At 38.0% G+C, this 27,853-nt stretch overlaps 3 protein-coding genes across 3 annotated transcripts; 2 read left to right on the top strand and 1 right to left on the bottom strand.

The window, feature by feature from the left end:
• Positions 1–666: 666 nt before the first annotated feature.
• LOC120286631 lies at positions 667–4,667 on the top strand. Its single transcript, XM_039298959.1, has 5 exons — positions 667–790; positions 1,123–1,170; positions 2,312–2,392; positions 3,705–3,761; positions 4,428–4,667. The coding sequence occupies exons 1-5, from the start codon at positions 691–693 to the stop codon at positions 4,445–4,447; spliced, it is 306 nt and encodes a 101-aa protein (XP_039154893.1). The 5' UTR covers positions 667–690; the 3' UTR covers positions 4,448–4,667.
• A 4,533-nt stretch (positions 4,668–9,200) lies between these two features.
• LOC104456263 (U11/U12 small nuclear ribonucleoprotein 35 kDa protein) lies at positions 9,201–15,570 on the top strand. The gene is made up of 8 exons (XM_039298979.1): positions 9,201–9,420; positions 9,523–9,620; positions 10,043–10,094; positions 10,508–10,578; positions 11,849–11,939; positions 12,009–12,084; positions 13,124–13,202; positions 14,468–15,570. Exons 1-8 carry the CDS (start codon positions 9,276–9,278, stop codon positions 15,026–15,028), a joined length of 1,173 nt encoding a protein of 390 aa, XP_039154913.1. The 5' UTR covers positions 9,201–9,275; the 3' UTR covers positions 15,029–15,570.
• An 807-nt stretch (positions 15,571–16,377) lies between these two features.
• On the bottom strand, positions 16,378–19,033 carry LOC104456266 (INO80 complex subunit D; the record flags this gene model as incomplete). The annotated part of the gene is made up of 2 exons (XM_010071025.3): positions 16,378–17,075; positions 18,513–19,033. Coding segments are annotated over 2 exons (789 nt in total), but the record flags the coding sequence as incomplete, so codon positions are not given.
• Between the last annotated feature and the right edge of the window lie 8,820 nt (positions 19,034–27,853).

Here is a 27,853-nt window from a genome sequence, read left to right on the forward strand (position 1 = left end):
TTGGCTGCCATTTAACCTCACTCTCAAGCCTCAAATCTTACTCAGCCCTCTTCACATATTGCTAGAATATGTCATTCACTCAAAAGTTACGCTTACTCTTTGCCATTCATGATCTTTACTAGAAAGTTTTATCCTTATCTACAGAAGTTTTGAGTCTGATAAAAGTTATGACCGGAATAATATGGCTCGAAACTAGTATCAAAACCACATGATTGACTACTAAAATGAGAACTATTTTAGACTATTATTCGTAGCATGAGTGCGATTTTGGACAATCGTGCGCTTATGAGCTGAGGCTTATCGAGGTCGGCAACTCCCGTGGCCGTTTTCAACCCACCACATTGCACGCTGTCTTCATGTGGATGATACGACGCACACAAAAAGAGACTGAATAAAAATCGAAAAGGGATGTGGAGTTTGAAACTAACAAGTCCCCTTCCTTGATTGGACTTCTTGAGTTTTTTTCTAACTCTTCGTCTACTCAATGTAGAAAATCCAAATATGGAAGACTTTCATGTCTCCTTCTTTGGACTAGACTTCTCAAGTTTTTGTTTGTTTTTTATTTCTCTCCCTCCATTTACTCAGTGTAGATCATGCAACTGATTAATTTGTTTTATGTACAAGCCGAAGATTATAAATACCCACCCACCCACCCACACACTTACACATCCGCACACACAGATAGCAAAAATGCACTTCCCTTCATCAACATCATCATCTTCTCTTATCACCGCCATTTTCTGCTTGCTCTTGGTTATAGCTTCCCTGTTCCTTCCAGGAGCCTATGGCCGTAAGTGATATTTATATATTTGGTGCTTCAAGCTTCTAATAATGGAGGAGGACATAAATTGAGCATCATGATTCCGTGAAACCATAGCTTACATAGCATGATGCGAGAACATAGAGAAAATTTTATATATCTTGCTGTTTTTCTTATCATCACTTGGACAATTTTGTTTTATTGAATATCGAACTAAAGTTTGGGATGAAGTTGAATAATTCATGGATGACATTGTATATTGGGTTATAAAATTCAAAGATCATTTATGTCATTTATCATTTATTAGTTATTGATCACAATTTTTTGCTTGCTCTTGATTATAATCGTCTTGTTTCTTCCAGGTGCCTCGGCTATTTCAACTCACAGTAAAGTGGAGATGAAGGGAGGATGTAAGTGATTTTTCTTTTTGGTGCTTTGAGCTTTCGATAATGGAGAGGGACATGGATTTCCCAAGGCATGACGCGAGAATATGCAGAAAGTTGTATATATCGTGGTGTTTTTCTTAAAGTTGCCCCGATATTTTGTTGCACGAATCATTTAATAATTTTGGGCGGTGTTTGATTTTTCATAACGATTTCCATTGAGCTTCTTCTTGCCTACAGATTTGGATCTTCTAGATTGTGGGGAAAATTGTCCAACAAGTCTTAAACCTATTGTATCTATGTCAATTAAGTATTAAACTTTTTTTCATTTTTTATCAATTGAATCCAATCAATTTTGACTGGAATTTGCCAACATAGATGTTAATCGTCATACATGGCATGACCGGCACTACTGTTGATAATATTTTAATGTTTTCCATATTTTTTTATTAATTTTATTAATTTTCTTTTTCATTTTCTTTTTTTCAAATTGTGGTTGGCATGGCCTACTGGGTGAGGGTTGCGACCAGCCTCGTCCAGGTCTGGGTGCATGGCTTTTCAAGTTTCTTCAGCCGCGTTGAACCACTTAATTCTCTACTTTCATTCTTGTGCCTTGGCCGAGAATCTCCAGAATATGCGTCCCTTGTTCACTTCCCAATTTCGCAAAAATTAGCGCCTCAAATCTCACCTTCCTTTGCTCGATGGGAATTTGGTTGAACTTTCTGGCCCTTTGTTCATGTTGCGAAGAGGAAGCTGAAGCCTTAAAAGCCACTTGCCCAGATTTGGGCAAGGCTGACCGTGACCCTCACCTTATCGCGGAAAGAGAAAATAGGAAAAGAGGAAAAATAAAATAATGAATAATAAATTCGAAAAATATAAATATATTTTAAAAATTGATCACATGAGTGCTGATCGAGTCACGTAAAATGGATGATGTCCAAGTCAGCAAATTCCGGCCATAATTAGCATAATGTGAAAATGATCAGAATTTAATTGGTAAAATTGAAAAATTTATGATTAAATTGGCAATAGTTCAATAGGTTTATAACTTTTTTGACCATTTTTTCCTTGATCATGAGTCCTCCTTTTACTCCGTATCTCGGCCCTTTTCATCACATAGTATATGATATTTCATAACAATTTTCATTGTATTGTCTTGCACATGCAGTTATTCCTGCAAAGGGAAGCCATCCTCGTCCTGCCGGAGTGTATGCTGCCGCAAATTCTCATCGTAACACAGCATCTTGTTGTGAGTCCTTTTTTTACTCCATATCTTGAACTTATCCATTATTTGTTAATAAAATCCAGTCAATTTTCGCTGGAATTTGCCTACATAGATGTTAATCGTCCTACGTAATACGACCGGCACTGACATTGATAATATTTTAATGTTTTCAGATTTTTTATTAATTTTCTTTTTCCTTTTTTCCTTTTTTCCTTTTTTTTCCTCTTTTTCCTTTTTTTTTTAATTGAGGCTGGCAATGGCCTACTGGGTGACGTTTGCGACCAGCCTCGTCCAGATCAGGGTGCATGGCTTTTCAAGTTTCCTCTTTGCGACATGAGCTATCCTCTACTCGATGGGAGTGTAGCGACGTGCGGAGAAAGAGATCGTTTCAATCACTGCTTTTTAACGCCCTCGCTCATGGCTCTCCTTAACATAAGGCAGCTATTGATTCCCACAGGTCATTGCTTTGGTCGATGTGGTGAACTGTTTCACCACCTCTTTCTCTTCTTCGTTTGTTTTCTTCGGTTCGATCGAAATTTATTTTAGAAAAGGATGAGCAATGATCATGGGCAGATATTGATTCCCACAGGTCATTGCTTTCCTTTTAGAAAATGTTGCCCATCTCCCAAGAGTTTCAACCCTTGTTTGCCTTCCCCCTTTTTTTTAATTGAAACTTTCCTCGTAGAAGACTCCGAAAATCTCTTTTTATTCTGCCAACCTACGGTTTCCCCTCGAGTCGGATTCGATTTCTTCAGCCGCGTTGAACCACTTGATTCTCTATTTTCCCTGTTGTTCCTTGGCCGAGAATCTCCAGAATATGCGTCCCTTGTTCACTTCCCAATTTCGCAAAAATTAACGCCTCAAATCTCACCTTCCTTTGGTTGAACTTTCTTGCCCTTTGTTCATGTTGCGAAGAGGAAGCTGAAGCCTAAAAGCCACTTGCCCAGATCTGGGCAAGGCTGGCCGTGACCCTCACCTTATCGCGGAAAGAGAAAATAGGAAAAGAGGAAAAATAAAATAATGAATAAAAAAATTCGAAAAATATTAAAATATTTTAAAAATTGTTCACATGAGTGTTGATCGAGTCACGTAAGACGCGTAATGTCCAAGTCAGCAAATTCTTGCTATAATTGGCCGAATATGAAAATGTTTAGAATTCAATTGGTAAAATTGAAAGGTTTATGATTAAATTGGCAATAGTTCAATAGGTTTATAACTTTTTTGATAATTTTTTCCTTGATCATGATTCCTCCTTTCACTCCATATCTCGGCCCTTTTCATCACATAGTATATGATATTTCATAACAATTTTCATTGTATTGTCTTGCACATGCAGCTAGAAAGGGCAAAGTGTGTGCTGCCCCCAGAAATTATCGTCCTGGCACATCTATTTGTGAGTCCTTTTTTTTACTCCATATCTTGAACCTTTCTATCACGTTGTCTGCTTCTAGAATGGTTCATACATACATGAATCATTCATCATACATTGTATTACGCTCGTTTAAAAGTCCTGCAGCCTTAATTTATAAGATATTCTCTAGTCATATAATCATGTAACATGTTCAATTTCACTTTTGCATCAAACAAGCATTGATACTCCATAAAATTTCATCTTTACAATTGTAGTATGTGCATATGCCTAATTTCTTATTTTTAGCAAGAATTAGTATCAAAATCTCGATGCTCTGTACTAACACTTATTTGCATAGCATTGTCACAACTTGGTCAATAAGATTTTCTACAGTAAAATATGTGGGGGGGAATCATGGTAATTTGGTCATTATGTCAATAATTTCTCTGTACTGTTCAAATTAATTAAAAAAAAAAACCAATGTATATCCCATGAATAATATTTGTCTAGAGTATATTACTAACAGAGTCTCAAGCTGAGGAGGGAGTGTGGTAATGAGCTATAAAAAAAAAATAGTCTCACATTCTCAATAGAAAAAGAAAAAGTAAAAAAAGGACAGTCTCGCATCATCTACTTTCCGAGAATTAGTTTCGTTTCTTCTAGTGAGACTCATTCCTTCTTTTCCTTCTATATTAAACATGGCTGCAGACAACCGGGGACATCCTTGAAAAAAAAACATGTTGGTTGTTCCAGATGCCATCAAGCCAAGAACTTCGTGTTTCTCATGATCGTGATATATATGTAATATGTCATAATACTCTTGGTATGTTCAAGATGTAGTAGAATTACTTCAGTTCCTTGTATTCCGCAAATCATCTTCCATACATTCTCATGTGTAGACTCGTCTTGACAATAGTAAAATATAAAGAGATGAGTTTGACAGTTTAATCTTGGATAATGTTCACTCAAACAAAGACATCTCATCACTGTCTTGCACATCAGGAAGTGGGGCAATTTCATTGGTCCACTCAAGGAGCCTCTTATCTCGATAGCTATTCGGTGGTATTATAGTTCAAAAAGTCTTAAATATATTGTACAATGATCAATTCACTTATAAACTTTTTTATATTTTATTTTTTTCAATTGAGTTCTAAATTTTATGACAATTTACTAATATAGACTTTCGTCAATTTTGCCAATAAAATGCTAACGTGGTGGTCAAGTTAGCGTCGCTATTTTTCGTAGTATGATCGACGATGACGTGGATGCTTTTTGAAAAAAAAAATATTTTTCCTTTTTTTTTCATTCATTGTATTATTGGTAGGAAAAATAATATTTTTTTCCAAAATTTGTCTACGCTAGTGCCAGTGGTGCCACATTAGATGGTGACACTAACTGAATCGCCATTTCAATGATTTTAGGCCAAAATTGACCAAAAGGGCTACTTTTATCTTGGATTAAATTGGAAAATTTTTTTTAAAAAATCAAGATTGTACTAACTACCATATGATAGGTTTACGACTCGCTGGGCAATTTTTCATTATTCGGTTGCAACAAGTGGGCTGCCTAGTGTAATAAGAATGGCCTGACGCTCTAAGAGATCCATATACTCAAAATCAGCAGCACCCACCCCCACACCAAAAAAAAATAAAAATAAAAAGAAAAATAAAAAAAGGAAAGGAGTGCATGAACAAGACTGTGAACTTAAAACAATGCTAATAGGTGCAACTGTGATAAGGGTTACATTGCAGTTGTTGGGGGGGCAAACCATGAACTTTAGCTTGAAAAAGACCTATTGACAAGTCGTACTTGCCCCATAGTCCATGAATGACGGTTACTCTAGGAATTAAGCACTGCCTGAGTCCATTCTAAGAATTCAGGGATGCTTTACTCATATTTTTGTTTGCTGAGCTTCGGTAAACACATACTATATTTTATGCTTCATAAGCAAATGCACATGATATATATGAGGCGATAGAGATTTCTATGAGAAATTGTACATAAACATATAAAGGCAATATTCTAGATGTTATATCATTAGGATGTACAATGCGAAGAAGATCCACGTCGCGCAACACAGGTGCTGACAAAGAAAGGATTTTTCACTCTGGACTTTTCCACCTATCAGCTCGCCCTATTGCCCTCATCATTAGTATGCATTTCTATTGAGTCACGGGGAGGGATGACCAAAATCTGTGCTATCCACTTGGCTTACCAACCAGAGAAGGTGATTGGCATTTTATGGCAATGCAAAATCCGAAATACACATTTATTTCCTTATTCGGTCTCGCAACCCCAGCCATGGCGGTCCCTTAATAATAAAAAAAGGAAAAAAAGAAAAGAAAATATAAGATGATAAGCATTAGGCTATCAATTTCCAACTGAAATTGACAGAATATGTTAATGACTATATTGACTAAATTGAGAAGTTTAGAATTAAACGAGTAAGTTCATAGTTTCCAAAGTAAAAGGAAGGAGTGATCAAGAATCAAAGTCAGAAATATATTTTGGTTGAGAACCGCGAAGGATTCGGAACAACGAGCGAGAATGAAATCATCGCCTTGTCTCCCTCCCTCTCTCCCTCTCTAGACTTTGAGCAAGTTGTTCGTTTCTAGCTGTAGAGTTCAGAAGATGCTCGGTTGCTTCTGCTGCCGAATTTCAAACCCTATCATCGTCTACATCGTGCCTGAGAAATGCAGGGGTCGGTTTGGTCAGGCCGATTTCGATTTTCAAGTTCTTGATGGCTCCTGAATTTTGTTAACATTTTCGACCCTTTTCATTAGCGGCTTTTCATCACCCGCACCCAAGCTGTTGCCGTGGCGTTAATACAATTATAGATCCTTTAGTTAGGGAGAGAAAAAATAGAATATATTTTGGAGAGAGAGTGATGAAAGGAAAAACCTTCATCGAAAAATACATAAAATCCTTTAATTTTTAGATGCTTTGCTTCATGAAATATCGCCAATTTGAAATACTTCTAAAAATACTCACTTCTATTACTTGTAACAATGAATTAATGAGAGAAACTTTTCATCATCAATAAGATGTCTAACACTCACTTCTATTACTTGTAACAATGAATTAATGAGAGAAATATTTTATCATCAATAAAATGTCTAGGCAAAGATTATTATTGATGACGAAAATATATTCCATTAACTAGTTTTTCTAACCAACACAAATAACTATATTTAGAAAAATGCTTGCAAATCATTGATTTTTCATGGAAAAAAAATCAATGATAACTTTCGGAACTCAACCTCTTTCATTTTTACTACTAATATCACTGTTAGTTTCGTTATCTCATTTTGGTCATCAAAGAGCTTTACTCTTAACTAAAATTAAAGGATTTTAGTCACTAATGAGGACAATTAGAGAATATTGCTAGATTAATAAGGCATTATGTAGTTTAGCATCCATGAAAACTTACTAATAGCCATCTTTGGGATCGATTCAATAAGTTACTCTGGTTTCTATTTTTCAAAGTATTAAAAAGCACAAGTAAAATTCACTATAAATAGATGTTGTATCTTCACAATCAATTCAATAAGTTACTCTAGTAACCTAATAATTAATATCATATTATATGAATAGAAGGACAAAAATGAAATGGACATTGCATAGGTCTTCTAATGAATGCCCGTTCCTTTAAAAGTTGGAACGAGCATCCCCACATCTAGCAAATAAACTTATTAAAGTCAAACGATGAGACGTTAATAAAGTTCAGAATCCGGTTAGTTAATTTCCTCATGGAAAAAGAAAACTACCTTTTCGATTACTAATTAAACTTTCATCTCTCCATGACATATAAAATCAAAATGCGATACTCATTTAGAAAATTAAGTTGCAAAGTTTTTCATGTTCATTAATTAATTTTCCCGATGAAAAAAAAAAAGTTTTCTCTTCATCACAAGTGGCTCTATTATTTCTACAAAATTAACTCCATAAACATGTCAAAATGATTTTTAACCTTTTTTGGGGATAAATGCATTAAAAATCTTAAAATTTAGGGATAATACCTTGAAAAACCCCAAACTGGTACACTTGTGACAAATTTACCAAAAACTATTTTTTTGACTTGAAAAACCCAAAACTGGTAAACTTGTGACAAATTTACCCGATCGATTATAAAAACCCTAAACTGGTACATTTATGACAAATTTACCCTAAACTAATTTATTCGACTGCAAAAAACCCTAAACCGATAAATTTGCGACAAATATATCCTATGCTAAATTGGATTAATACTACAAAAAAATCATAAAAATTATAAAATGTGACAAACGAAACATAAAATCATAAATTGGTATACTGGTTAACCGTCACGTGTCATTTAAGTTAATAATTTGAGAATAAAATTTAACGAAAACTAACATAGGGTAAATTTGTCACAAGTGTACCAGTTTGGGATAAAAGGTTTTTAGTGGTAAAAAAATAGTTTTGGGTAAATTTGTCACAAGTATACCAGTTGGGGGTTTTTTTAGGGTATTATCCCTAAAATTTATTACGAAAATGCAATTTAGTCCTAAACTTTAAAAAATTATAATTAAATCTTGAAATTTGTCATGAAAGTGCAATCAAGTTTAAGATTTAATAGTATTTTTTGAAAGTTTAAAAATTTATTATGAAAATGTAATTGAATTTTAAAACTTTCAAAAAATATTATTAATGAAAGAACTTCATTTGATCAAATTTTACGATTTGATTAGGCTTTTAAAAGTTTTAGGTTCTCCTTACACTTTTGTAACAAGTTTTAGAAGTTAATTGTATTTTTTGAAAATTTTAAAATTAAAAGTTTCAGGACTTCGTTATCTTATTTTATTTTATTTTCTATACAGAAAATTAAGATTTAGCACATCAAGGAATTAAATTTAGGGGTAATACCCTAAAAAACCCCAAACGGTACACTTGTGATAAATTTACCCCAAACTATTTTTTGACCACCAAAACCCCAAACCGGTATACTTTCGACAAATTTATCCAAAATTGGTACACTTGTGATAAATTTACCCTATGTTAATTTTCGTTCAATTTTATTCTCAAATTATTAAGTTAAATGACACGCCGACGGTTGGCCAAGATACTTAATTTAGGATTTTACGTTCCGTTTGTCACAGTTTACAATTTTTATGATTTTTGTGGTATTAATCCAATTTAGCATAGGGTATATTTATCACAAATTTGGGTTAGGCTTTTTTGCCGTCGAATAATTTAGTTTGGGATAAATTTATCATAAATGTCTTAGTTTAGGGTTTTTATAATCAGTCGAGTAAATTTATCACAAGTTTACTAGTTTGGGATTTTTTATGGTAAAAAAAATAGTTTGGATAAATTTGTCATAAGTGTACAGGTTTGGGGGTTTTTTAAGGAATTAACCCTTAAATTTATAGTGCTGGTTTTGCTCAAAAAAAAAAAAATTTATAGTGCTGTTCGTGAACTTCTTCGTTAAGAGAAAGCATCCTCCCATCTTCCTCTGTTTCGCTGCGCTTTCGTCTTCCTCGGAGACTCTGTTCCTAGAGAGAGAAAGTAGAGAGAGAGAGAGAGAGAGGGAGGGAGATGAGCAGGAACAGCAGCAGGCTGAACTCGGTGTTCTACGCGGAGTCGTACCACCCGATCCAGGCGGGCAGCATCGACGGCACCGACGTCCTCCCCCACGACAACGCCGTCTACCGCGCCCACCTCTGCTCCTCCGCCGGCCTCTGTAAAATCCCCCTCCCTCTTCTCTTTCCCGTTTTCTTTGCTTTACTTCCTGGGTTTCTGACGCCGTTTTCGATTCGCCCGTTTCCTCGCGATTCCCCCCCAGATGACCCGTTTGGCGATCCCAAGGCCGTGGGCGACCCCTACTGCACCCTCTTCGTCGGGCGCCTCTCCCACTTCACCTCCGAGGACACTCTCCGCAAGGTCTGGCCTTTGTCTTGATTTTGAGGTTTTCTTTCATTCCCATTTCTCTCTTCTCTCTCCTTTTGAGGAAGAGTAGTTCTTTTTTTTTTTGGGGTGTGGGTGTTTCAGCTGTTGAGCTCGTTTGATGTGACAATGGTTGCCTGCCTGCCTGCTTGAGAGAAGTGCTCGGGAGATAAAAAATGATTCGACTTGGCGTCGTTCTCATGATTTATGAGGGGAGTGTTAAGAGATGGAACTTTGTTTTGTTTTCGAGGAAGGGAACGGAAATGCTTGCTGAAATATGGTAGTTTTGGTGTTAAAACACGTATATTTGTCGGTTCCGACTGCTAGATTGAGCATTTTACCTTGAATTACTGCTTTTTCTATCCGTCTTTCAATTGATGTAGGCTTTATTGACCTACAATAGGGGTTCCCTTGTGCAGGCTATGAGCAAGTACGGTCATGTGAAAAACTTGCGCTTGGTCAGGCACATTGGTAACCATCTTATTAGCTCTTGTAATTTCTATGATTTTCAGTTCGTCGAGAGATCATGATAAGTGCTTCAGGTTGATAGTAATTCAAGCTTCACTTAATATGAAACAAATCTTGGTAGCTTGCACTTTATTCATTGTTTTTATAGAGCAGCAATGCTTGATCTCTAACTTATTATATGCTTAGTTTTTTGATACCCCAGTTTTTGTGGAGATGTTTTAGTGGCAGTAATTTATATAGCTTTTTAACATTACCGATAGCCAGTTTGAAGCTAGTAAGGATCTCTGGTTTTATCATATTCTTTATCCTGTGCATATGAGCCGATTGCATTTTGGATGGCATAGTTGTTTGTGCCTCCTTTTAAATTCAAGGTATTGGCTCTACAAATTTCTTAGTCTGTCGGTGCCTGTTTGCAGTGACTGGTGCCTCAAGAGGTTATGCTTTTGTTGAATATGAAACTGAAAGAGAAATGAGACGTGCATATAAGGTACTTTTATTTTGTTCTAGGCATGTCATTGTGCTCGATACTTGGTAGAAGCCTAATGTGAAGTCTTCTGAATTGGTCCTCATGTCTTTGAGACAGTCCATGACATGCTGCTGATGAGGCTTTTATTGTTGATTCATCGTTGACGGTTTGCCATGCAGCTTCTTACGAGCTTTTTAGGTGCCTTTCTCATCATATCTAATAGCTAGATACATTGCGTAAGTCAACCTTGAGATCTAAACTATGAGTGCATTTGGATTCAGAACAAAGGAGGTAGGAAGACATGCAAAATTAAGATAAAAATCTGTATAGAGAACTCATTTGAGAGCTTCTTCATGTGGTTGCTGCTTTTAGTCACCATTTTATTTAGGTTGAAAATTAATGTGAATAGGATATGAACTTGATGTATATTGGGTATGAGACACTGATGCCATGTTTTGTTGAAAACCTACTGCAATGTTCTTAGTGAAAAACGACTGGAAGAAATGTGTAACCAATAAAAAATAAAGAAAGGCTACTAGAAAATCACACATTTTCACCGATATATTTGGTCTTAATACTGAAACTTGTGATATTATAAATTTTTCCCTCATCTAGATGCATAGATTAGTGAGCCACTAGGATACATGCTCACATCGGACACACTTATCAGAGTCTGATTAATGTAGACAGACTTTTGTTGAGTTGGTGCTAGAAAGCTGAATTTTAGAGCATGGAAGGAGCATAAAGCATGAATATTTGTGCTTGTTTAGGTCAACCTAAAAGCTTAAAAATGGTGGAAATTGTTCTGCACAAAGATTGCATATGAAAGCTTGCAGAATGAGAGATTACTTTAGTTGAACTGAGGTAATTCAGAACTTGTTGTGTGGGTGTCACTTTTAGTCAACTTTCGTCATAAAGGTGCCTAGAATCTGAAATTATGTAATATGGTGAGATTTTACATTTAAATGTAAAGACGAGCATATCTATTTGACTGATCGGAAAGGCACCTAGAATCTGAAATAATGTAGTATGGTGAGATTCTGCATTTAAGTGTAAAGATAGCATATCTATTTGACTGAGACTAGCTTGTCTTTTAAAGTGCTTATACATAACTGGGTTTTTTCCCTTAAAACAGGAAAATGCAAGTAAAGTATTATCATATCTCTTCTTTTGTGAAAGAACAGAATGAAAGCAAAACACATTTTGAAGCTAGTTGGAAACTAACCTAGATTGCTATGCATAGCTTATCGAATATTTTTCTGTGAAACTTAAAATTACATTTAATTTGCAGGACGCGCACCATTCTTTCATTGATGATTCTGAAATTATAGTTGACTATAACAGACAGCAATTGATGCCAGGATGGATCCCGAGAAGGTTAGGTTAGTTCAGCAACCTCTTTCTTTCCTTGCTGCCAAGATAAGCTAATAAATTCTCGTAATTCCTGCCAGGAGGAGGCCTTGGTGGTAGGAAAGAGTCAGGACAGCTTAGGTTTGGAGGACGAGAAAGACCATTTCGAGCTCCTCTGTAAGCATTCTCTATTTTTATATGGGTTTATGCATTTCACGTGAATTTTAATAGTTTATTAGTCTTTTGTTTTGCTTTTGCATGTATGATGTGAGATCTATCTGTACTTTTTTTTACATATTATTTGCATGGACTCAGGAATCATAGTCATTGTGTGTGGAATAAAATATGTTTTATCTTATTCAGCATTTTAGTCACATCCTATATGGTTCATGATTATGAAGGGTCTTTCAAGGAAAATGCACACTGGGAAACAAGGGTAAAGCAAATGAAATTTTATATGCTTCCTTTCCCGTGTTCAACTCAAGAATAAGAATTTGCTGCTGACGGTTATATGTCATATCTTCCTTTTTCTGGATCCTTACAGTAAATAGTCTTCATTGTTTAGCTTGAATAATAATTATCAACTTGTCAACAATATTGGATGTGAGTATTTAGTCTTCATCTGGGAGGAGACAAATATGCAAGAAAGAGTTCTAATTCCTACCATCAATTTAAGGTGGTTACAGGGACAACTGTTGCTGTTTTGTACTTGTTTCATGGGAAAAAAAAAATTAGCATAGCAAAAATAAGTCTATGCAGTACCCATATCATGAGTATTTAATATGGATTGGTGACTAGGAACTATATAATCCCGTGTTTTCTTATAATCTATGTGGGAGAACTTTACTTGGCCTGAGTAAGCCGATTGCGGATTTTTTTTTTTTCCATATTTATTAGAGTTTTCATTTAAAAAGCATGCATATTAAATTGAATAGTGCAGTGTGAATTTTTTCTGGGCTTAGGATATTTGTGTTCAGAATGAATAATATGGGATCTTTTAGCATGCTAGAATAGTTTGTTCAAAGATGTTGGATAAATTATAGGGTCTTAAATAATGGAGAAGCGGCATGTTATGAATTACTTTTACCAACCGAAATTCGAAGGAGTAGGTGTGATCCTTTTGGACACTTCAAAAATCCTAGTATTCTGTTGCAAAGATGAAGCTGGGCCACATTTGATGATTCTAACTCTTTCTATATTGTCATTATATAATCAGTCGCCCAATCCCATTGGATGACTTGAAGAGGCTGAGCATTCCACCTCCTCCAGAGGGACGGTACATGTCTCGCTTTGAGGTATTGTCTCTGTTGTATCTAAATGCTGCATATAGCTCCATCGAAATGCATGTTTTAGCCCTCCTGAGTTAGTTATGAAATTTCATTAACCATTAAAGTTCTATACCAGAGTGTCATAATATTTCTTAGGTTAAGTCTGACTATAATTCAAAACTAAGACCTGGACCAGCTAAATGAAGAATGGCATTGATGGAGGTACTAACCCTCACTAATTGAGCTCACTTCCTTATTCATTCCATCCAATATCCACTGCTCAAATGTTTTATATTCTTGTTGTAGAAGAAGAGATTTTCCATGAAAAGGGTGCTCACCTTTTTACTCATGAAAATATAATTTCCACTGTTGAGAATTCCTTTTCACCTTTATTCCATAAGTAAGCTTGGCCTAATCAGCCTCTTTATAGATTTGCCTAGATCCTTGTTCCCCTCCCCTTCTAAGATACTCTTCCTTTTCTGGCATTTGTGGAAACCATCACCCTTGAGGACTTAATTTGTGGGCATGTATGAGCATGAAGGTTAAGTGGCATTCCCGAGGTTGCTGTAAATTTGGTGGGAGGTTACCCAGCAGGAATTTTTCAGTTTTGAACTTAATCCACTTTTTCGTGGCTTTATTTGGGATAAAGGCATGTGGAAACTTTAACTCTTAGCCTTACTTTCTTCTATACTAAGATTTTACTGAAATTCTTTACCTGAATGTACTATCAGAAATGGAACTATTAATGCTTTTACTTGGTATAGGTTTCCATGCTATTGTTTGCCTTTTGCCCGTCGACAGGCATAATGTTTCCAACTCCATTAGGGGGAGGAGGCCATAATTAGCTTTCCGTACATCATAGCACCTATCTGGATGAATTTGGGTTTGTTAAGTCCTGTGGAGTGACTGGCCTTGGAGATACAGTTTACGCAAATTTGGTGAATGGGCTGCATGACATTTCCAACTCCATAAGGGGAGGAGGCTATAATTAGCTTTCTGTATTTAATTGCACCTTAATGGACGAATTTGGGTTTGTTAAGTCCCGTGGAGTGACTAGCCTTGGAGACAAACTTTACGCACTTTCGGTGAATGGGCTTGACCTTCTTTTCCCCTTGTTGACTTTCCTGTGATAATTCTATGGCAACCTGCACTGCCTTATGTTGAGTTCATTCTCCTTTAGGAAATTTGCAAGAGAAGTATAAGAGCAGTAGCCTTTTTGAGTTTTTCATGAGTCGTGACATTTATTATGAATCTTATATATCAGAATTGTCGTGATCTTATATCTTTTTCAGGTTCCTTCACCCCCTAGAAGAGGACAGGGTTTGTTCGATAAGGAAGAAGGATCTTACAGAGGCTCTGGGAACAGAGAAGAGCATACTCACAAAAGAAACTCTGAGGACAGGGAAGATCGCATGCATGGGAGGAGCCCTGATGATACATTAGATCACTCTTATGACAAAAGTTCCAAGGAAGAACATCGCCATGACAAGAGGCGTCATAAGGATCGGGAGTTTTCCAATTGGAAGAGCTCAGTGGAATTAGAAGAGAAGCACCGTTACAGAAGCTCTGTGGAGAAGGAAGAAACTGTAAGAAGCTCTTTGGATGGGGAAGAGCGCTCTCACAAACGGAGCTCCATTGATGACGACGGACGTGTCAAGAAAAGGAGCAGAAGAAGTTCATCGGAGAGAGAGGATCATAAAGAGAGAGACTCTTCTGATAGAGAGGAGCGCCATCACAAAAGCAGGTCTCGAGATGAGAAAGAATGCTCTTATGAGCGTCACAAACATCGCGAGAGATCTCATCAGCGTGAGGGGAAAAGATCAATCAGTCAAGACTATCCATCTGATTATTGATTTTTGGGCTCTCATTTGGTTTGATTCCCGAGAAAGATGCACTAGGAACTGCTTTTTGCTTGCCTTCTACAGAGTGTAATTCCCCACCATGCATCCGTTCATGATGAAGTTTGCTTCGCTTTTTAGGAGAATGATGTGTATAGAGATTTTAAGTAATTTTACCTCTCGTGCCGACACTTCCTCGACATTACTACAACGAAGCCACAGAGAGTGACCAGCGGAGACTTTTGCAGAGGACGGTTTGCCGGTCTTGAGGAACTAGAGGTGTTAGAAACTCGGTTATTGATTGCACGAGAGATGGTCGTCTTGTTTCTGTGATTGAGTTTAACCAGAGGTGTGAATACGAAGGGCATACTGAGGGAGACTTCACCATCCGGAACACTTAATTCCTTCTTGGGGTAGTCCATCTGCGTCACAACTTTTAGATGCCAACAATTGTCAGTCAAAGTAACTCTTTAATTGGATATATGACGGATCGTGCTCCAGATTGGCGAGGAAAATTGGATTGTTATCGCATAAGCGCAGTCTAAAGCACCTTTTCATCTTTTTGGGCACTCTAGTGCTACTGTCTTTTTTTATTTGTGACATAATTTCCTTCTCAAGAAGCAGCTTCACTCCTACGCTGAAGAAAAGACTAAGCTCTGGATCCTTTCGGTCTGTTTAAGGCCCAATTTTCTAAATTCCTCTGCCTAAAAAATCATCTTACAGTTCATCTGCTCATCCGAGGAAGGACGGGGTCCTCATAGTCATTTTTGAGTATTAGGCGTCACATCGTTCCTGATTAAATTCACAAATTAACGTGACCGGGTCTCTGGAAATGAGTTCATCCATCTTATACAAATGACGAGAAGCTGATTTATCCAAAAGTGAACCGACACGTCCATTTCATCCTGTTATATCCTCTGAGTCCCTCAAAATGAATAAACATAATGACAAAGGTGACACGGACAAAAATTTATCAGGGGAAAGAGCATACATCTGTGGCAAGAATGTCTACAAGAAGTCTAAAAAAGCACTTGGCCACGCCCAGAGAGAGAAGGATGTTCACATATTCTGTGGCTGTACAGCAGACGATGAAGAAGGAAGACCCGACTTAAAATCGCAGACTAGTCATTGTTGGACATTTAACATCAAGACAAGATTGCACGGGACGCTTGTAAAGCAAATACATATGGACTAGCCAAGAAGACATCTCAACAAGCTCTTGCACTGAGGAAAGTACCTCAAGACTGCAACATGTACAAATTCCATCTGGTTTCAGTTCCCACAAACCACCTGGCTTGGGGGCACAAAAAGATGCAAACAAATTTGATCGGAACAGATGGATCTCTTTAAAAAAGAGGCAGAGATGAGGGAGTAATCAGGCTATCTCTTTCTTAGTGAGGTCCAGGTCCCAAATGTCACGTGCATGAGTGACTACAGTGGATGATGACATAGCTACAATCTAAAAATAAGAAGAAACAGGAAAAGACGTATTCTCCTTCAACACACGCTCTCTTTGTACTCTTTGTTCCAGCTGTGTAAAGCAAATTTGGATACACATGACGGCCGCATTTCCTATTCCAGCAACCGAGTTCGAAAATAAAAAATTGATAACAGAACATACACAACAGAACCAGTCTTTTGAGTATGCAGGCACAAATAAGGACCTAAATAACTCTCAAGTCTGTACAGTGTCGAAATATCTACTTTGCACCATCTTACCTCAGATTTGTTTTGCAGCTACAACACTTCCACTCATGCAACAATTTCTGATTTGCAGTTACTGGCAATAGGGACTCAGTTCATGGTTTCTTCCTTAACCACAACAGCTTCACTAGTTTTGGCCCTCTGTGCAGCCCTTCTTTTGGCTTGAATTTGCCGCACATATTCTGCCACTATAACATGGAATTTTGGAGCAAGTTTACTTGATGAAGTAACATTAAGCCCTGCCTTCTTCAAGGCCCGGGTGACATGCTTTTGAGCTTTCTGGAAGTGGACACTACAAAGAGAAGGAACGGTGGATCTCATTATTGGCTTCCCACATGTTATTGATCCCGCCGGAGCACTATAAACAAATGGATGATCAGTCAGTCACAGATAGCATGAAAGGGAATCGTGTTTGAATACACAGAACAAAAATCACACATCTAATAAAAGTTTTGCAATCTAAAAGACATGATTTAATCACCGTAGAAAATTAATTAAGCTGCAGAGAAAAAGAAAGTATAGAAACCAAGAAATAAAAGTGATACAACACAGAAGGATGTGATATATTTAACCCTTCACATGAATATTTCTCTAGAGTCAAAACTTCAGAGCAGGGAACTGGAACTCCATAGAAGACCGCTTAAAAAGAACTAAATAATTCTCTGTTTTCTCCATTGGGAAACTATTGCCAGGTGTTAATCTACTAGACCAGATGAATCAGATTCTCCGACCAGTCGGTGTATATTGGAATTCCACAAAACAATAACAGAGACACGGTCATCACCATTATCTAATGAGACTTTGTTGCCAGGAGAGTGAATCATCCCTCTCTTCCTTTCCTGTCCCCAACAACAACCCTCATGGGGAAGAAGGAAGAAAAAGTGCCTACCCTCATTACTCAGCCCCAACCCAAAAAGAAAAAGTAAAAGCATTTAAAGGAGTGATGGAGAACCTGGCATTGTACATATACCTGATAGTCTGATTACTTCACATATAAAATTTACAGGTGAAAATGCTTAACTAGTGACCTAGTGCAAAGCTAAACTTCAAATTCGAGAGCAATTAATCTGAGCTTACACATGTCCTGCCCCAGTCTCTCACCCTAAGAACTCATCGAGTTTGCGAAACATCACATAAATCTTTTCCAGCACTCTTGAGTCCCCTTCACTAGGGTTCAATGCACCAAATATCTGAGATCCATCCAACTCACCAAAAGAAACAGCTCATCTTCTCACCTCATGAGCAGGGCTCTTTTCCAATGTTTTTCTCTCGCTGAATAAGCACTTGTAGAAACAGGGTTGAGGTATTAAAGCATCATACTAGAAGATACATCAAGGAATTGGAATCCTAAACTCCTCGAGCATAGAAGATAATTGCATCACTTTCCAAAGTAAACTACATGCCCAGTGCATTCTCTAAATAAGCATTTTTCCATGTCCAACTTGACGAGGTAGAGTTTCATTCCTCTCCTGCTCTCACATAAACATTTCTTTCTAGCGAATTTCTGAATTGCAAATTTTCCTCCATATGGGTCACACCCACAAAAACAATCCTCCATTTTCTATACAATGCCGTGATGTTTTTATCAGAAATGACTATGGTTCAACAAATTTCGATGCATCCTCAAATGGCCAGTATCCACATCATTCTATTGGCTCTATTCGTGATTGCAACCGCGCTAACTAATCCGACAAAGGCGAGACAGTAATAGGGCAAGGAAATTGCCCAGCAAATGATCCGCACATTTTTCAACATACACTAATCAAAGAGGAAGAGGGCAGAGTAAAAGAATCACCTTTTGATGACATAGCTGCAAGCCTTGTAGAGCTTCTGCCTCGGATCAGACAATATGTGCAAATGGCAAAAGCTCGTCAGCGCCATGGCCTTCAACTTACACCCTTGGAACGAGCACCCCTTATTGTTGCCCTTGGCCTCGAACTCGCTCCTACTCAGGACGACGCTGCTCCCGACGTTCTCCCCGATACCCTCCCCGTTCGGCCCGTCCGGCTCCGCCGACCCGTCCACCTCCATCCGCTGGCTCTCTTCCTTGAAGGGGCTCATCCCGTACTTCCAGTAGTAATCCCGGTACTGGACCTTGAGCTCCTCCATGAGCGCCCAGTAGTGGTCCCGGTAGCATCTGGAGAGCTGCTTGAGGCGGCGGGACCGGCGCCGCAGGACCTCGGGGCGGGCGAGGTGGGAGGCGCGGGAGAGGACCGAATCCTCGTGGGTCGGGGCGAGGGGTTGCCGCCGCCGCCGGCGCTGGTGGAGGCGGCGGCGGCGGCGTGGGGAGGGTTGTGGGGGTCCGGCTGGGGGAAATTAGGGTTTTGAGGGGTTTTGGGGCTGATTGTGCTTCGCGGCGGAAGCCATGGAGAGAGAATGTAGAGAGAGAACCAACGACGCGAGGCGGTTGCTGATTGGGCAGATTGGCGATCCTAGAGAGAGAAACAGAAGGGAGAGAGAGAGAGAGAGAGAGAGGGGAATCTGCAGAGGGAAGAAGAGAAGATGCTGACGGGAGGTTGAAGAAGAAGATGGAGGAGACGGAGTTTGACCGTCCCGCTTTGTCGCCATTCGGAGATTCGGTTTTTCCATAAGATTTGACTGCAAATTCACTCGACCTTTTCTTTTTTCTTTTCTTTTTCTTCATCTCCTTTTTAAATAAAAAAATACCAAAAACTCTAAATTTTATCTAAAGTAACAAATTTATCCCACATTTTTTTCTGCGATATAAAAAATCCTAGAATTTGTTGATCAAGACACATTTACCCCAAAAAAAAATTTGTGATACAAAAAATTCGTAACATATCTACCATAAATTACGAGCATTTTAATATTTTTACTTTTTAAAATTTTTTCTTTTTTTCTTCTTCTTTATTCCCTCTGTCAGCCATGGCAGAGCCAGCAGAGAGAAGCCGATGTCAAGCAAGGGTGCCCTCACTGCGTCGAGCGAGGGGTGCCTAACCCGACACCGGTGAGGGCAACCCTCACCCGACACCGGTGAGGGCCGCCCTAACTAGCCTAGGTGAGGGAAACCCTCCCGACGCCGGTGGGGGCAGCCCTCATCGAATGCCAACTTCCCTTCACCAGCTCCACCATAGTTAGGAGAGGGAAGAGAAAAGAAAAAAAAGAATAAGGAAAAATATATAAAAAAATTAAGACGAAAATACCCTTAATTGGATAAATATGTCACAATTTGAAAAGTTAAGTGTTTTTCATATTACAAAAAAAATTGGGGTAAATTTGTCACTTTGAATAAAGTTTGAGATTTTTGGTGGTTTTTTTCCTTTTAAATAAAAAGTTTGTAATTATGGAAATCTAACAATAATAAAAATGAGAAAATTCCAAATAAGAGTTTGAAGTACTATAATTTTCTCAAATAAGAATCAGAAGTAGATTTTTATTTCAAATAAAAACCTGAAATGATCAAATCGTCTCAAATAAAAATATGAAGTAACTTTGTTTTTAAAAATGGTGTTTTGGTCAAAGAAAATTATAAAGTATTATTAACTCTCTTTCTTTTATTAGTATTCACATCTTTTCGTGGGATAAACGTGGATAATTATTCTTCTATATAAAGATATACTACCGTCGTTTCCGATTGGTCGGATACTTTTCTTCCATGTCCGATGGAAAAGAATTTCTCCCCAAGCAAACTTGGGAACTGGACGTGGCATATAAATTTTTAAATTTCAACGTCTCCATTTATTCAATGGATGTTCCCTTTTTTACCATATTCAAAGAAGGATATTTTACGCTCTCGATATTTTTAATAAAACTCTAATAATTAATGCCGTTCTGGACAAAAAGTGCAGATGGCTACTTAAATTTACATTTCGTGCTTAGAAATACTTGCCCCCTCTCCAATAGTCATTTTTTACACGGGAGTCTTGTCGTGCCCACGCTATCACTTTCTACCTAAAACTTCTCGAGTTGTAACCAAATTTCCAATTGAACTAATTCTCTTGCATGCATACAAAATATCCTATCCACACATATGAAGCGAAGCTCGGCTCGTGAGGTGATAAACATGGACCTCCTAGGATCCTTTGGATTGAAAAACGTCATAATGTAATTACTAAATCTATCTTACTCGATCGAGCGTTTTCACCACCTTACCGATTCCAAGGAGTTCGCATTATTTTCAGGTCCTAGAGCTTAGAAGTGATGTTGTCCAAAGCATGAAACTTCATAAATACATCACATCTACAACTCCAACTACCCCCAAACTTGTTTGTTCACAGCCACAACCCTACTAGAGGAACCAAGTAGCATGGGATCGGGCAGTGGACCACAAGCCATTGGATAGGTTTTAAAGACCCAAGTTCATGTGCCTAGAACGACATGAGGACGTGCGGGTTTTCTTATTTAGGACTCATATAATTTTATGAATGAGTCAAGATCCTAACAAAATAATGTCGTTAATAATGCACAGAGAAGGTACGTTGAGTTTGGTGCACTTTGGCCTTGTTTGATTCAAAAAAAAAAAAAAAAAGGCCTCCGGGGCCTTACGAAATGTTTACTTGATTTCTTACCAATTGAACGAGATGAGAATTGGGAATGTACCCAAAAAGGAAATTTAACTACCAACGCGTTAATTTTCTATACCCGAGCTATAGTGCTTGGTTAGTCATAAAATGGTCAAGAAGAAAACAGGGCCCAAGTTTGAAGTGTTGGGTCGATTCCTAACGCACCTAAACTGAAAAATATACCCTAATGCGACATTCTTAATTTTGTCGAAATTAACACCTCTACTTATTAAGTATACAATAATATATCCGAAACCAATCTACTGTGTACATCTTTTTTTTTGTGGTGAACTTTGCGTGGCTATCGCGAGAACCAGTAGGCCGTTGCTTGATGGCTGTGACCTGCGCAGCACCGTTCCTACTCCACTTAAAAAAGAAACAAATTTGCCCGATGTGATTGCTGATTACAATCATCGAATTGGTTCGATTGGTAAACCAAATCAATATTGGCCGAGAGTACACGGGAAAATCAGGGTCAATGTTTTCCCTTTTCAGCTTTCTTGCTCGGTTATTCGGAGAAAGTTGACGAGCTTCTTGACCCTTCGGAAAGATGGTTAAAGTTCGAAAGAATCCTAACCAAAAGTTTGGCAGACCTATATTTTGTATTAAATATTTCGCCTCCTGATCTACCTGTTGTAGATATTTTGTATAATCCAAATAAATTTCCCAGAACTTTGATATATATGGCAAAAAAAAAAATTAATTGACCTAGGTAACTAAAATCCTCACTATGTATGCGCATAACATTCAAATGAAATATTGATATTCTTTACTGACGGATACCAGAAAGCTAGAACTCATATTGAAGTGAAAGAAACGTGATCTTAGTTTTTGATACACAACATATGCCATGCATCTAAAAGATGAGTCTGCGAATTCCTCTCTCCATACAGATCATGTACTGAAGAAGATCACGAAATAAAATATCACCAGCAAACCGAGCTTTTCTAAGAAGGCGACAGGTTCGTACTGCACCAGAACGACCATCAGAACCACAAAGGCAGCAACGCCTACAGGCAAGGTTCCCTCCGCCGGCCGGTGCTGCAGCGGCGCGGTGAACGACAACCAGTGGACTATGATGACCAAGACCACCGGCGTGGCCAAAAGAACCCAATCCATCAGAGCCCCAAGTGCCAAGAGGTGGGTGATGGGCCTAGGAGAAGATGGAAAGATGAATGAAGCAGAGAAATGGCAGAAGAAGCTGAAGGAACGTGGAGCATGTGTTGGATTTATAGGAAGAGAAAGGGTGATTCTTTCTTTCTTGGCTTGTATAATAGGTCACCAACTTCTTGATAAAAATTATCGCACTTTGGCTCCCCTAATCTAAGGCCTAAAGGGCTAGGGTGTTTGTAACCACTCATCGTATTGATCCAACCAAAGAAAACAAAATTTATTAGTTGGTAAGCTCTCTTAATTTTATGAAGAGAAAGTTCACCTTAGTTAAACTGAAGTCAAGAAGTTACGGATTTATTATGCGAGTTCATGTTGTTTGAGATAATAAGGAGATTTTATTTGATATTGGAGCGGCTGAGTTTTTTTCTTCTTCATCACTGTTGTTAGCGTGGACAAATTTTGCAATTTTTACTCAATTGTTTCTCTTTAACAGGAGGGGGAAGTCCTTAGCTCGGAAATTATATTAAGGGGCAGAGAGAGCAGCTAATATGCAACTAGGCCCTAGTTGCGTTGCCCTTGCATTAAGTGGAAGCTGTTTTTTCCCCCTTTGTATAGTATAGCCATAAAAAAATTAGATCGAAGATGGGAAAGCACTTACTATGCATCTCAACTTGTTAATCTTTGTGTGTATTTTGAACAGTTGCCTAATGCATTTGGCTCTCGATATCATCAATGAAGCAAGAGCAGTGACAGAAGAAGGCAACAAACCCTAGCCCCTCTTGCCCTTGAGTCAGCACCCTCATTACCTTAGCTTGTGCTGGAAAGGCAAGAGATTTGGTATCGACATAGTATCCGATGCAAGCTCGAGCACTGTAGCAACTGTCCTTGCTGCTTCTTCCATTGTTTTGTTTCATCAGAAAGCTATCTGTAGAGGCTGTCGTCAGTCTTGTTTTCGTTACAGATTTGTTCAAGTCGTTTAATTTCCCTTCTCTCGCAGAATGTGTGCTCACTGTTTTCGTTACTTTCATCAAGTATGACATTTTCGACTCAACATTACACGAGCCAAACATTTCCAGCACAGATTAATGACGCTAGCATATGCAGAAACACGTTCCGCAACAAGGGTCACCTTTTCTCTACAGCAATTTTTCCATGGCTAAACTCGAACTGAGTTGGAAGCGTTCTGAACTCGTTTGTACAAACGCCAAGCGGGTTGGGTATTCGTTCATTGTGCGAAATAGTACACTAGTCATCTATCTACTATTTTGGCTGGTATGCTGCTTGACCGGAAATTGATGTGAGTGAGAGAGATTCCTGGTTTGAATGTAGCCAAGGAAACTTGTAGCTTGGAACTATCAATCTCCTCACCCTTACTCTTCATTATATTGCTAGTGTGGGGAAGCCATGGCATCACTTCTTGGCGCATTTGTGGTCACTCTCTACCATGGTCCACCGATTCTCCTCTTACCTTCGTCTGCATCTTCTGTCGCCTTCTGTCTTCTCTAGCAACAATAGATGCGGATTCTTGGCAGGTTCATCCTCACAGCTGAAGCGTTCTTGATGTCATCATGTTACATAATACAAGTTGATACCCACGTCCTTATTGTTAAAATATTTATATATTAAATCACACAATCATCTAATAATTTAAACTTTTGGAACGGTCGACAGTGGTCCCATCGATCCTTAACCATGCCTTCCACTAATGCCTCTAGCATGCCAAAATATTCGTACCCGTCATCTTTAAACATAAGCAATTTTGTGTCATTGAAACTAAAACAAACTATTCTTGCTTGTGCTTGCATTGATTGAAAGTCAAGATCTAATGGGATTAATTGATGGTAAGTACCATATGCCGAGTCCAACAATAATCACCTCTCGAGAAGAAGTTGGAGTCCATGTGGAAGTGACAAATCTACAGCTCTTACAATGGAGAATGTCAAATCACCTTCTACAGGGGTGGATTATTGCAACACTCTTTGAAGACATCCTTGCAAATATAGTAAATTTGAAGACATCTATTGAGGTGTAGTTAGCATTACAAAACATTTTGGCCAAGGTATTTGAGGAACGTGAAGTTTCAATTTTTTTACAACTCCAAAATGTGGTAGATATAATTCTCATTCTTTATGAGTATCTCGATGCATTTTGAAATAATTTTAATGAGCTATTTGCTAGTGAATGTCTCCTTGAGGATGAAAAAAAGGGTGCCTATGTTTTTGATGACTTAGGTGATCAATATGATTCATTCACTACCTCCATGTTGAAGCTTACTATGCCAACCTTCTTTAATCTGATTTGACAACTGCAAAGTTTTGAGAGTCGAATGACAAGTAAAATTTCCCATGCAATTTAACAAGGGACAGCTTTTTTTGGTCAGAGAAATAATTTCAAGAGTAACAAGAAGGGAAAACAATTATAGCATTTTGGTAATAATCGTTTTTCTTCTCAAGAAAGGGTGTTTCCTCACAACGGTCTAGGAATGAAATATTCTCAAGCTGATTTTATTCGTTGGCAGGGTCAAAAGCCACAATTCAATCAATGCATGACTGGGAAGCTTGAAAAAGGAACGGTCAAAATCATTTCCTGTCAAACACATAACAAACAATGACATACTACTTTAGATTGTTTTAATCGGTTTATTAGTCTTTCCTTCTATCGGATGTGCAAAAGGCATTTGCTGTGCTTACTGTTGGAAATAGTCTAGATTGAGAATCATTCATTGCCACTAGATCTTCAAATCACATGATTGGGGATGAAGGTAGCCTTTTCAATTCCTTTGTATTGTTTCCTTACAAAGTAATGGTTTGTAATATCTTTATATAGTAGAAATCATCTCAACAAATTGTACATAAAGATCAACAATCAAACATTGTTGTTCTTTGCTAGTATTAAATAGGAGGTTTTCAGTTCGAATCTTTCTGAACCCATATTTGCCTCTGATTACATATTTCCACACTTATGCCAAAGTCTAACCTGAAAATACCAAACGTTATCTTGCTAGTGTTGCCTCTCGTCCTTCCTAATAGGACTTATATCATTTCGGTGGGGCCAAGGCCATATCGCGACTCTAAAATCCATGTCTAATTATTAGAACTAAAATGAGTGGATCAACAATTCATAGGTCTACAGGATGTAATCAACAATCACTAGGTCAAATCTCCTAGTCACACAGTTGGGACAACTGCGTTTAGTTGTTTTTGAGTAGTGGAGGTGACAAAAGTCGAATACTAGGAATATAAGGCCTCCTTCATGTTCACCTCAAGGAAGTGGCTTTGATTTTTCTGGGAAAGAGTTAAAATATTTAAATATTAAACAATATTTTTATTTAAGCCTAAATTTTTTATAAGAGTGATTCCACAAAATCTCATGAATAATGGTTCTATAAAATCTCACATTTATCTATTTTTAAGATACGAATGACACTAAAACGAAGTGAAAGTATACTTGACACGTCCTAAAAATCTCAAACCTTGCTGGCATTGATCCTCAAAGATTACCCCATGATGTTGAGCACAACGTTTTAGGTGATGTTCTTCGACACATAAGCCATAGGATGAATTCGTGTGGATCTCGGATAAGGATCTCCTCTCCCTCGCTCTTATCTTTACAGCTCGTTTGGGTAAAGTTTCAAAATGTCTCCATCGATTGAAATAACAACTCAAAGATTGATTTTGGAGGACTCTTTGCCGACTGCCTACCCACCCAGTCACATGCATCCTCTTATGCATGGATTCTTACTATAACGTTGGACTTAAGCTACGAGTTAAAGCTACGAGTCGTGCGATGATAAGTACCAATCGTTAGGCTCCCTATAATTAAACCCTCAGTGACCCCAAACGAAAGAATGGTCCACGGGGAAAATTTCGTGCTTCTACATGCTTCTTCTTCTTCTTCCTCCATGTCTTGTCCATTTTGCTGACTTGGCAAATTGTACTTTTAATTGCTATTTTAAATCAGCTTTAAAAGATTAAATCCCTTACGGTTCCTCGTCTCATTCCCTCTATTTAAATAATCACTTTCAGAAAATTCATTCACCTTTTCTCTAAGTTTAGGGCGTGCATGGTTGCGTTTTTAAATTTTGTTCATGAACAGATTTTCTGTTTTTATGTTCTCGAGAACAAAAAATACGCATTTGTTTGCGTTTTCGTTAAAAATCTGTTTTTTTGTTCCGGGAACAAAATTAGAACAAAAATAAGAAATAAAAACAAATTTGTTTTTTTTTGTTTAAAACACTTTTAAAAAACAAATTTTCTCTCTCATCTCTTTTCTTCTCTTTTTCTTCTTCTTTTTTCTTCTTTTTTTCTTTGGCTGGTCGCTAGCCTTTGCCATGACCGGCAACCGGCCAACGAGGGCCGATAGCCTCACTCAGCCACAGCGAGGCTCACTGGCCCCCGGCGAGACCAAGCATCACCGGCCCCTAGCGAGGCTTGGCCTCGCCGGCGCTTAGGCGAGGCGAGGCGAGCTCAACGAGCTCGGGCTCGCCTAGATCCGGTGAGGCCGCGCGAGCTAGGCCTCACCGAATCTAGGCGAGGCCGCGGCTCTCGTCGACCGATCGTCGGCCATGGCCGAGGCCGACGACCAGCCAAAAAAAAAAAGAAAAAAGAAAAAGAAAGAAAAAAAGGAAAAATAAAATAAAAAATATTAAAAAATTAAAAGAAACAAAAAAAGAATACAAATTTACCAAACGTGTTTCTATTTATTTTTATTCCCCGAACAAGTTTATCAAATGCGTCTTTCAGTAAAAAATTATTAGGAATAGAAATAGTTTTTTCATTTACATTCCTGAGAACAATTTTTGAAATGTATATAAACAAACGCACCCTTAACATTTTTTTACTCCATCAAACAACAAATTTGGTACTTTTAATCATTCGCTCATCGATGAAGTATTCTTCCAAATATGATTTCATTTATTTCGCAAAAACAGAATAATTTAAAACATATTTTATTTGAAAAATATCACTTGTATTACTTTCATTATGGACATCAACTCAATATAAATATTTTCTTATATGATGAAAACATCTTCTATCCATTCATTCTCATAAGTGATACAGACAATAGTCCTTAAAAAAATATTTTTCGAATTATTCCTTTTTTTGTTGTATTATTTGTTAGCAATGCGATGGGAAAAAATACATAGATATATGCATAAGTTTTACGTAATTGTATGGTTTATGCTTAGGTGTTGTTTTATTTATTTATTTATTAATTAGATGGTCCGACGGACTCATTCATTTGTTGGTGCGACCAATTCAAGCGAAAGAAACAGCTGACCTCACCAAAAAAAGAAACCAAAAAAAAGAAGAAGGAAAAAACCAGAAAAAACGATGGAAAGCGCCACGAAAAGGAGTCCGACACCAACTTCCAGATTCGACGCTCGCGTCACCCACCCCGCGGCAACCGTCACCCGCGGCGCTGGCGAAATCCCATTGGTCCGGCCTCGCATCCCTCGCGTCCTGATTGGTCCGTCACCGTTCCCCGGGCCGCGACCCGC

The sequence above is a fragment of the Eucalyptus grandis genome, chromosome 8 (genome assembly GCF_016545825.1).
Source record: "Eucalyptus grandis isolate ANBG69807.140 chromosome 8, ASM1654582v1, whole genome shotgun sequence".
Taxonomy (NCBI): Eukaryota; Viridiplantae; Streptophyta; class Magnoliopsida; order Myrtales; family Myrtaceae; genus Eucalyptus; species Eucalyptus grandis.

Bases quoted from the DNA above. Each gene is read 5' to 3' on its own strand.
- LOC120286631 (XM_039298959.1), top strand. From the start codon at position 691: ATGCACTTCCCTTCATCAACATCATCATCTTCTCTTATCACCGCCATT. The intron at 791-1,122 runs GTAAGTGATATT...TGTTTCTTCCAG, and splicing joins CCTTCCAGGAGCCTATGGCC to GTGCCTCGGCTATTTCAACT. The intron at 3,762-4,427 runs GTGAGTCCTTTT...ACATGGCTGCAG, and splicing joins TCGTCCTGGCACATCTATTT to ACAACCGGGGACATCCTTGA.
- LOC104456263 (XM_039298979.1), top strand. From the start codon at position 9,276: ATGAGCAGGAACAGCAGCAGGCTGAACTCGGTGTTCTACGCGGAGTCG. The intron at 9,621-10,042 runs GTCTGGCCTTTG...TCCCTTGTGCAG, and splicing joins CCGAGGACACTCTCCGCAAG to GCTATGAGCAAGTACGGTCA. The intron at 11,940-12,008 runs GTTAGTTCAGCA...AATTCCTGCCAG, and splicing joins ATGGATCCCGAGAAGGTTAG to GAGGAGGCCTTGGTGGTAGG.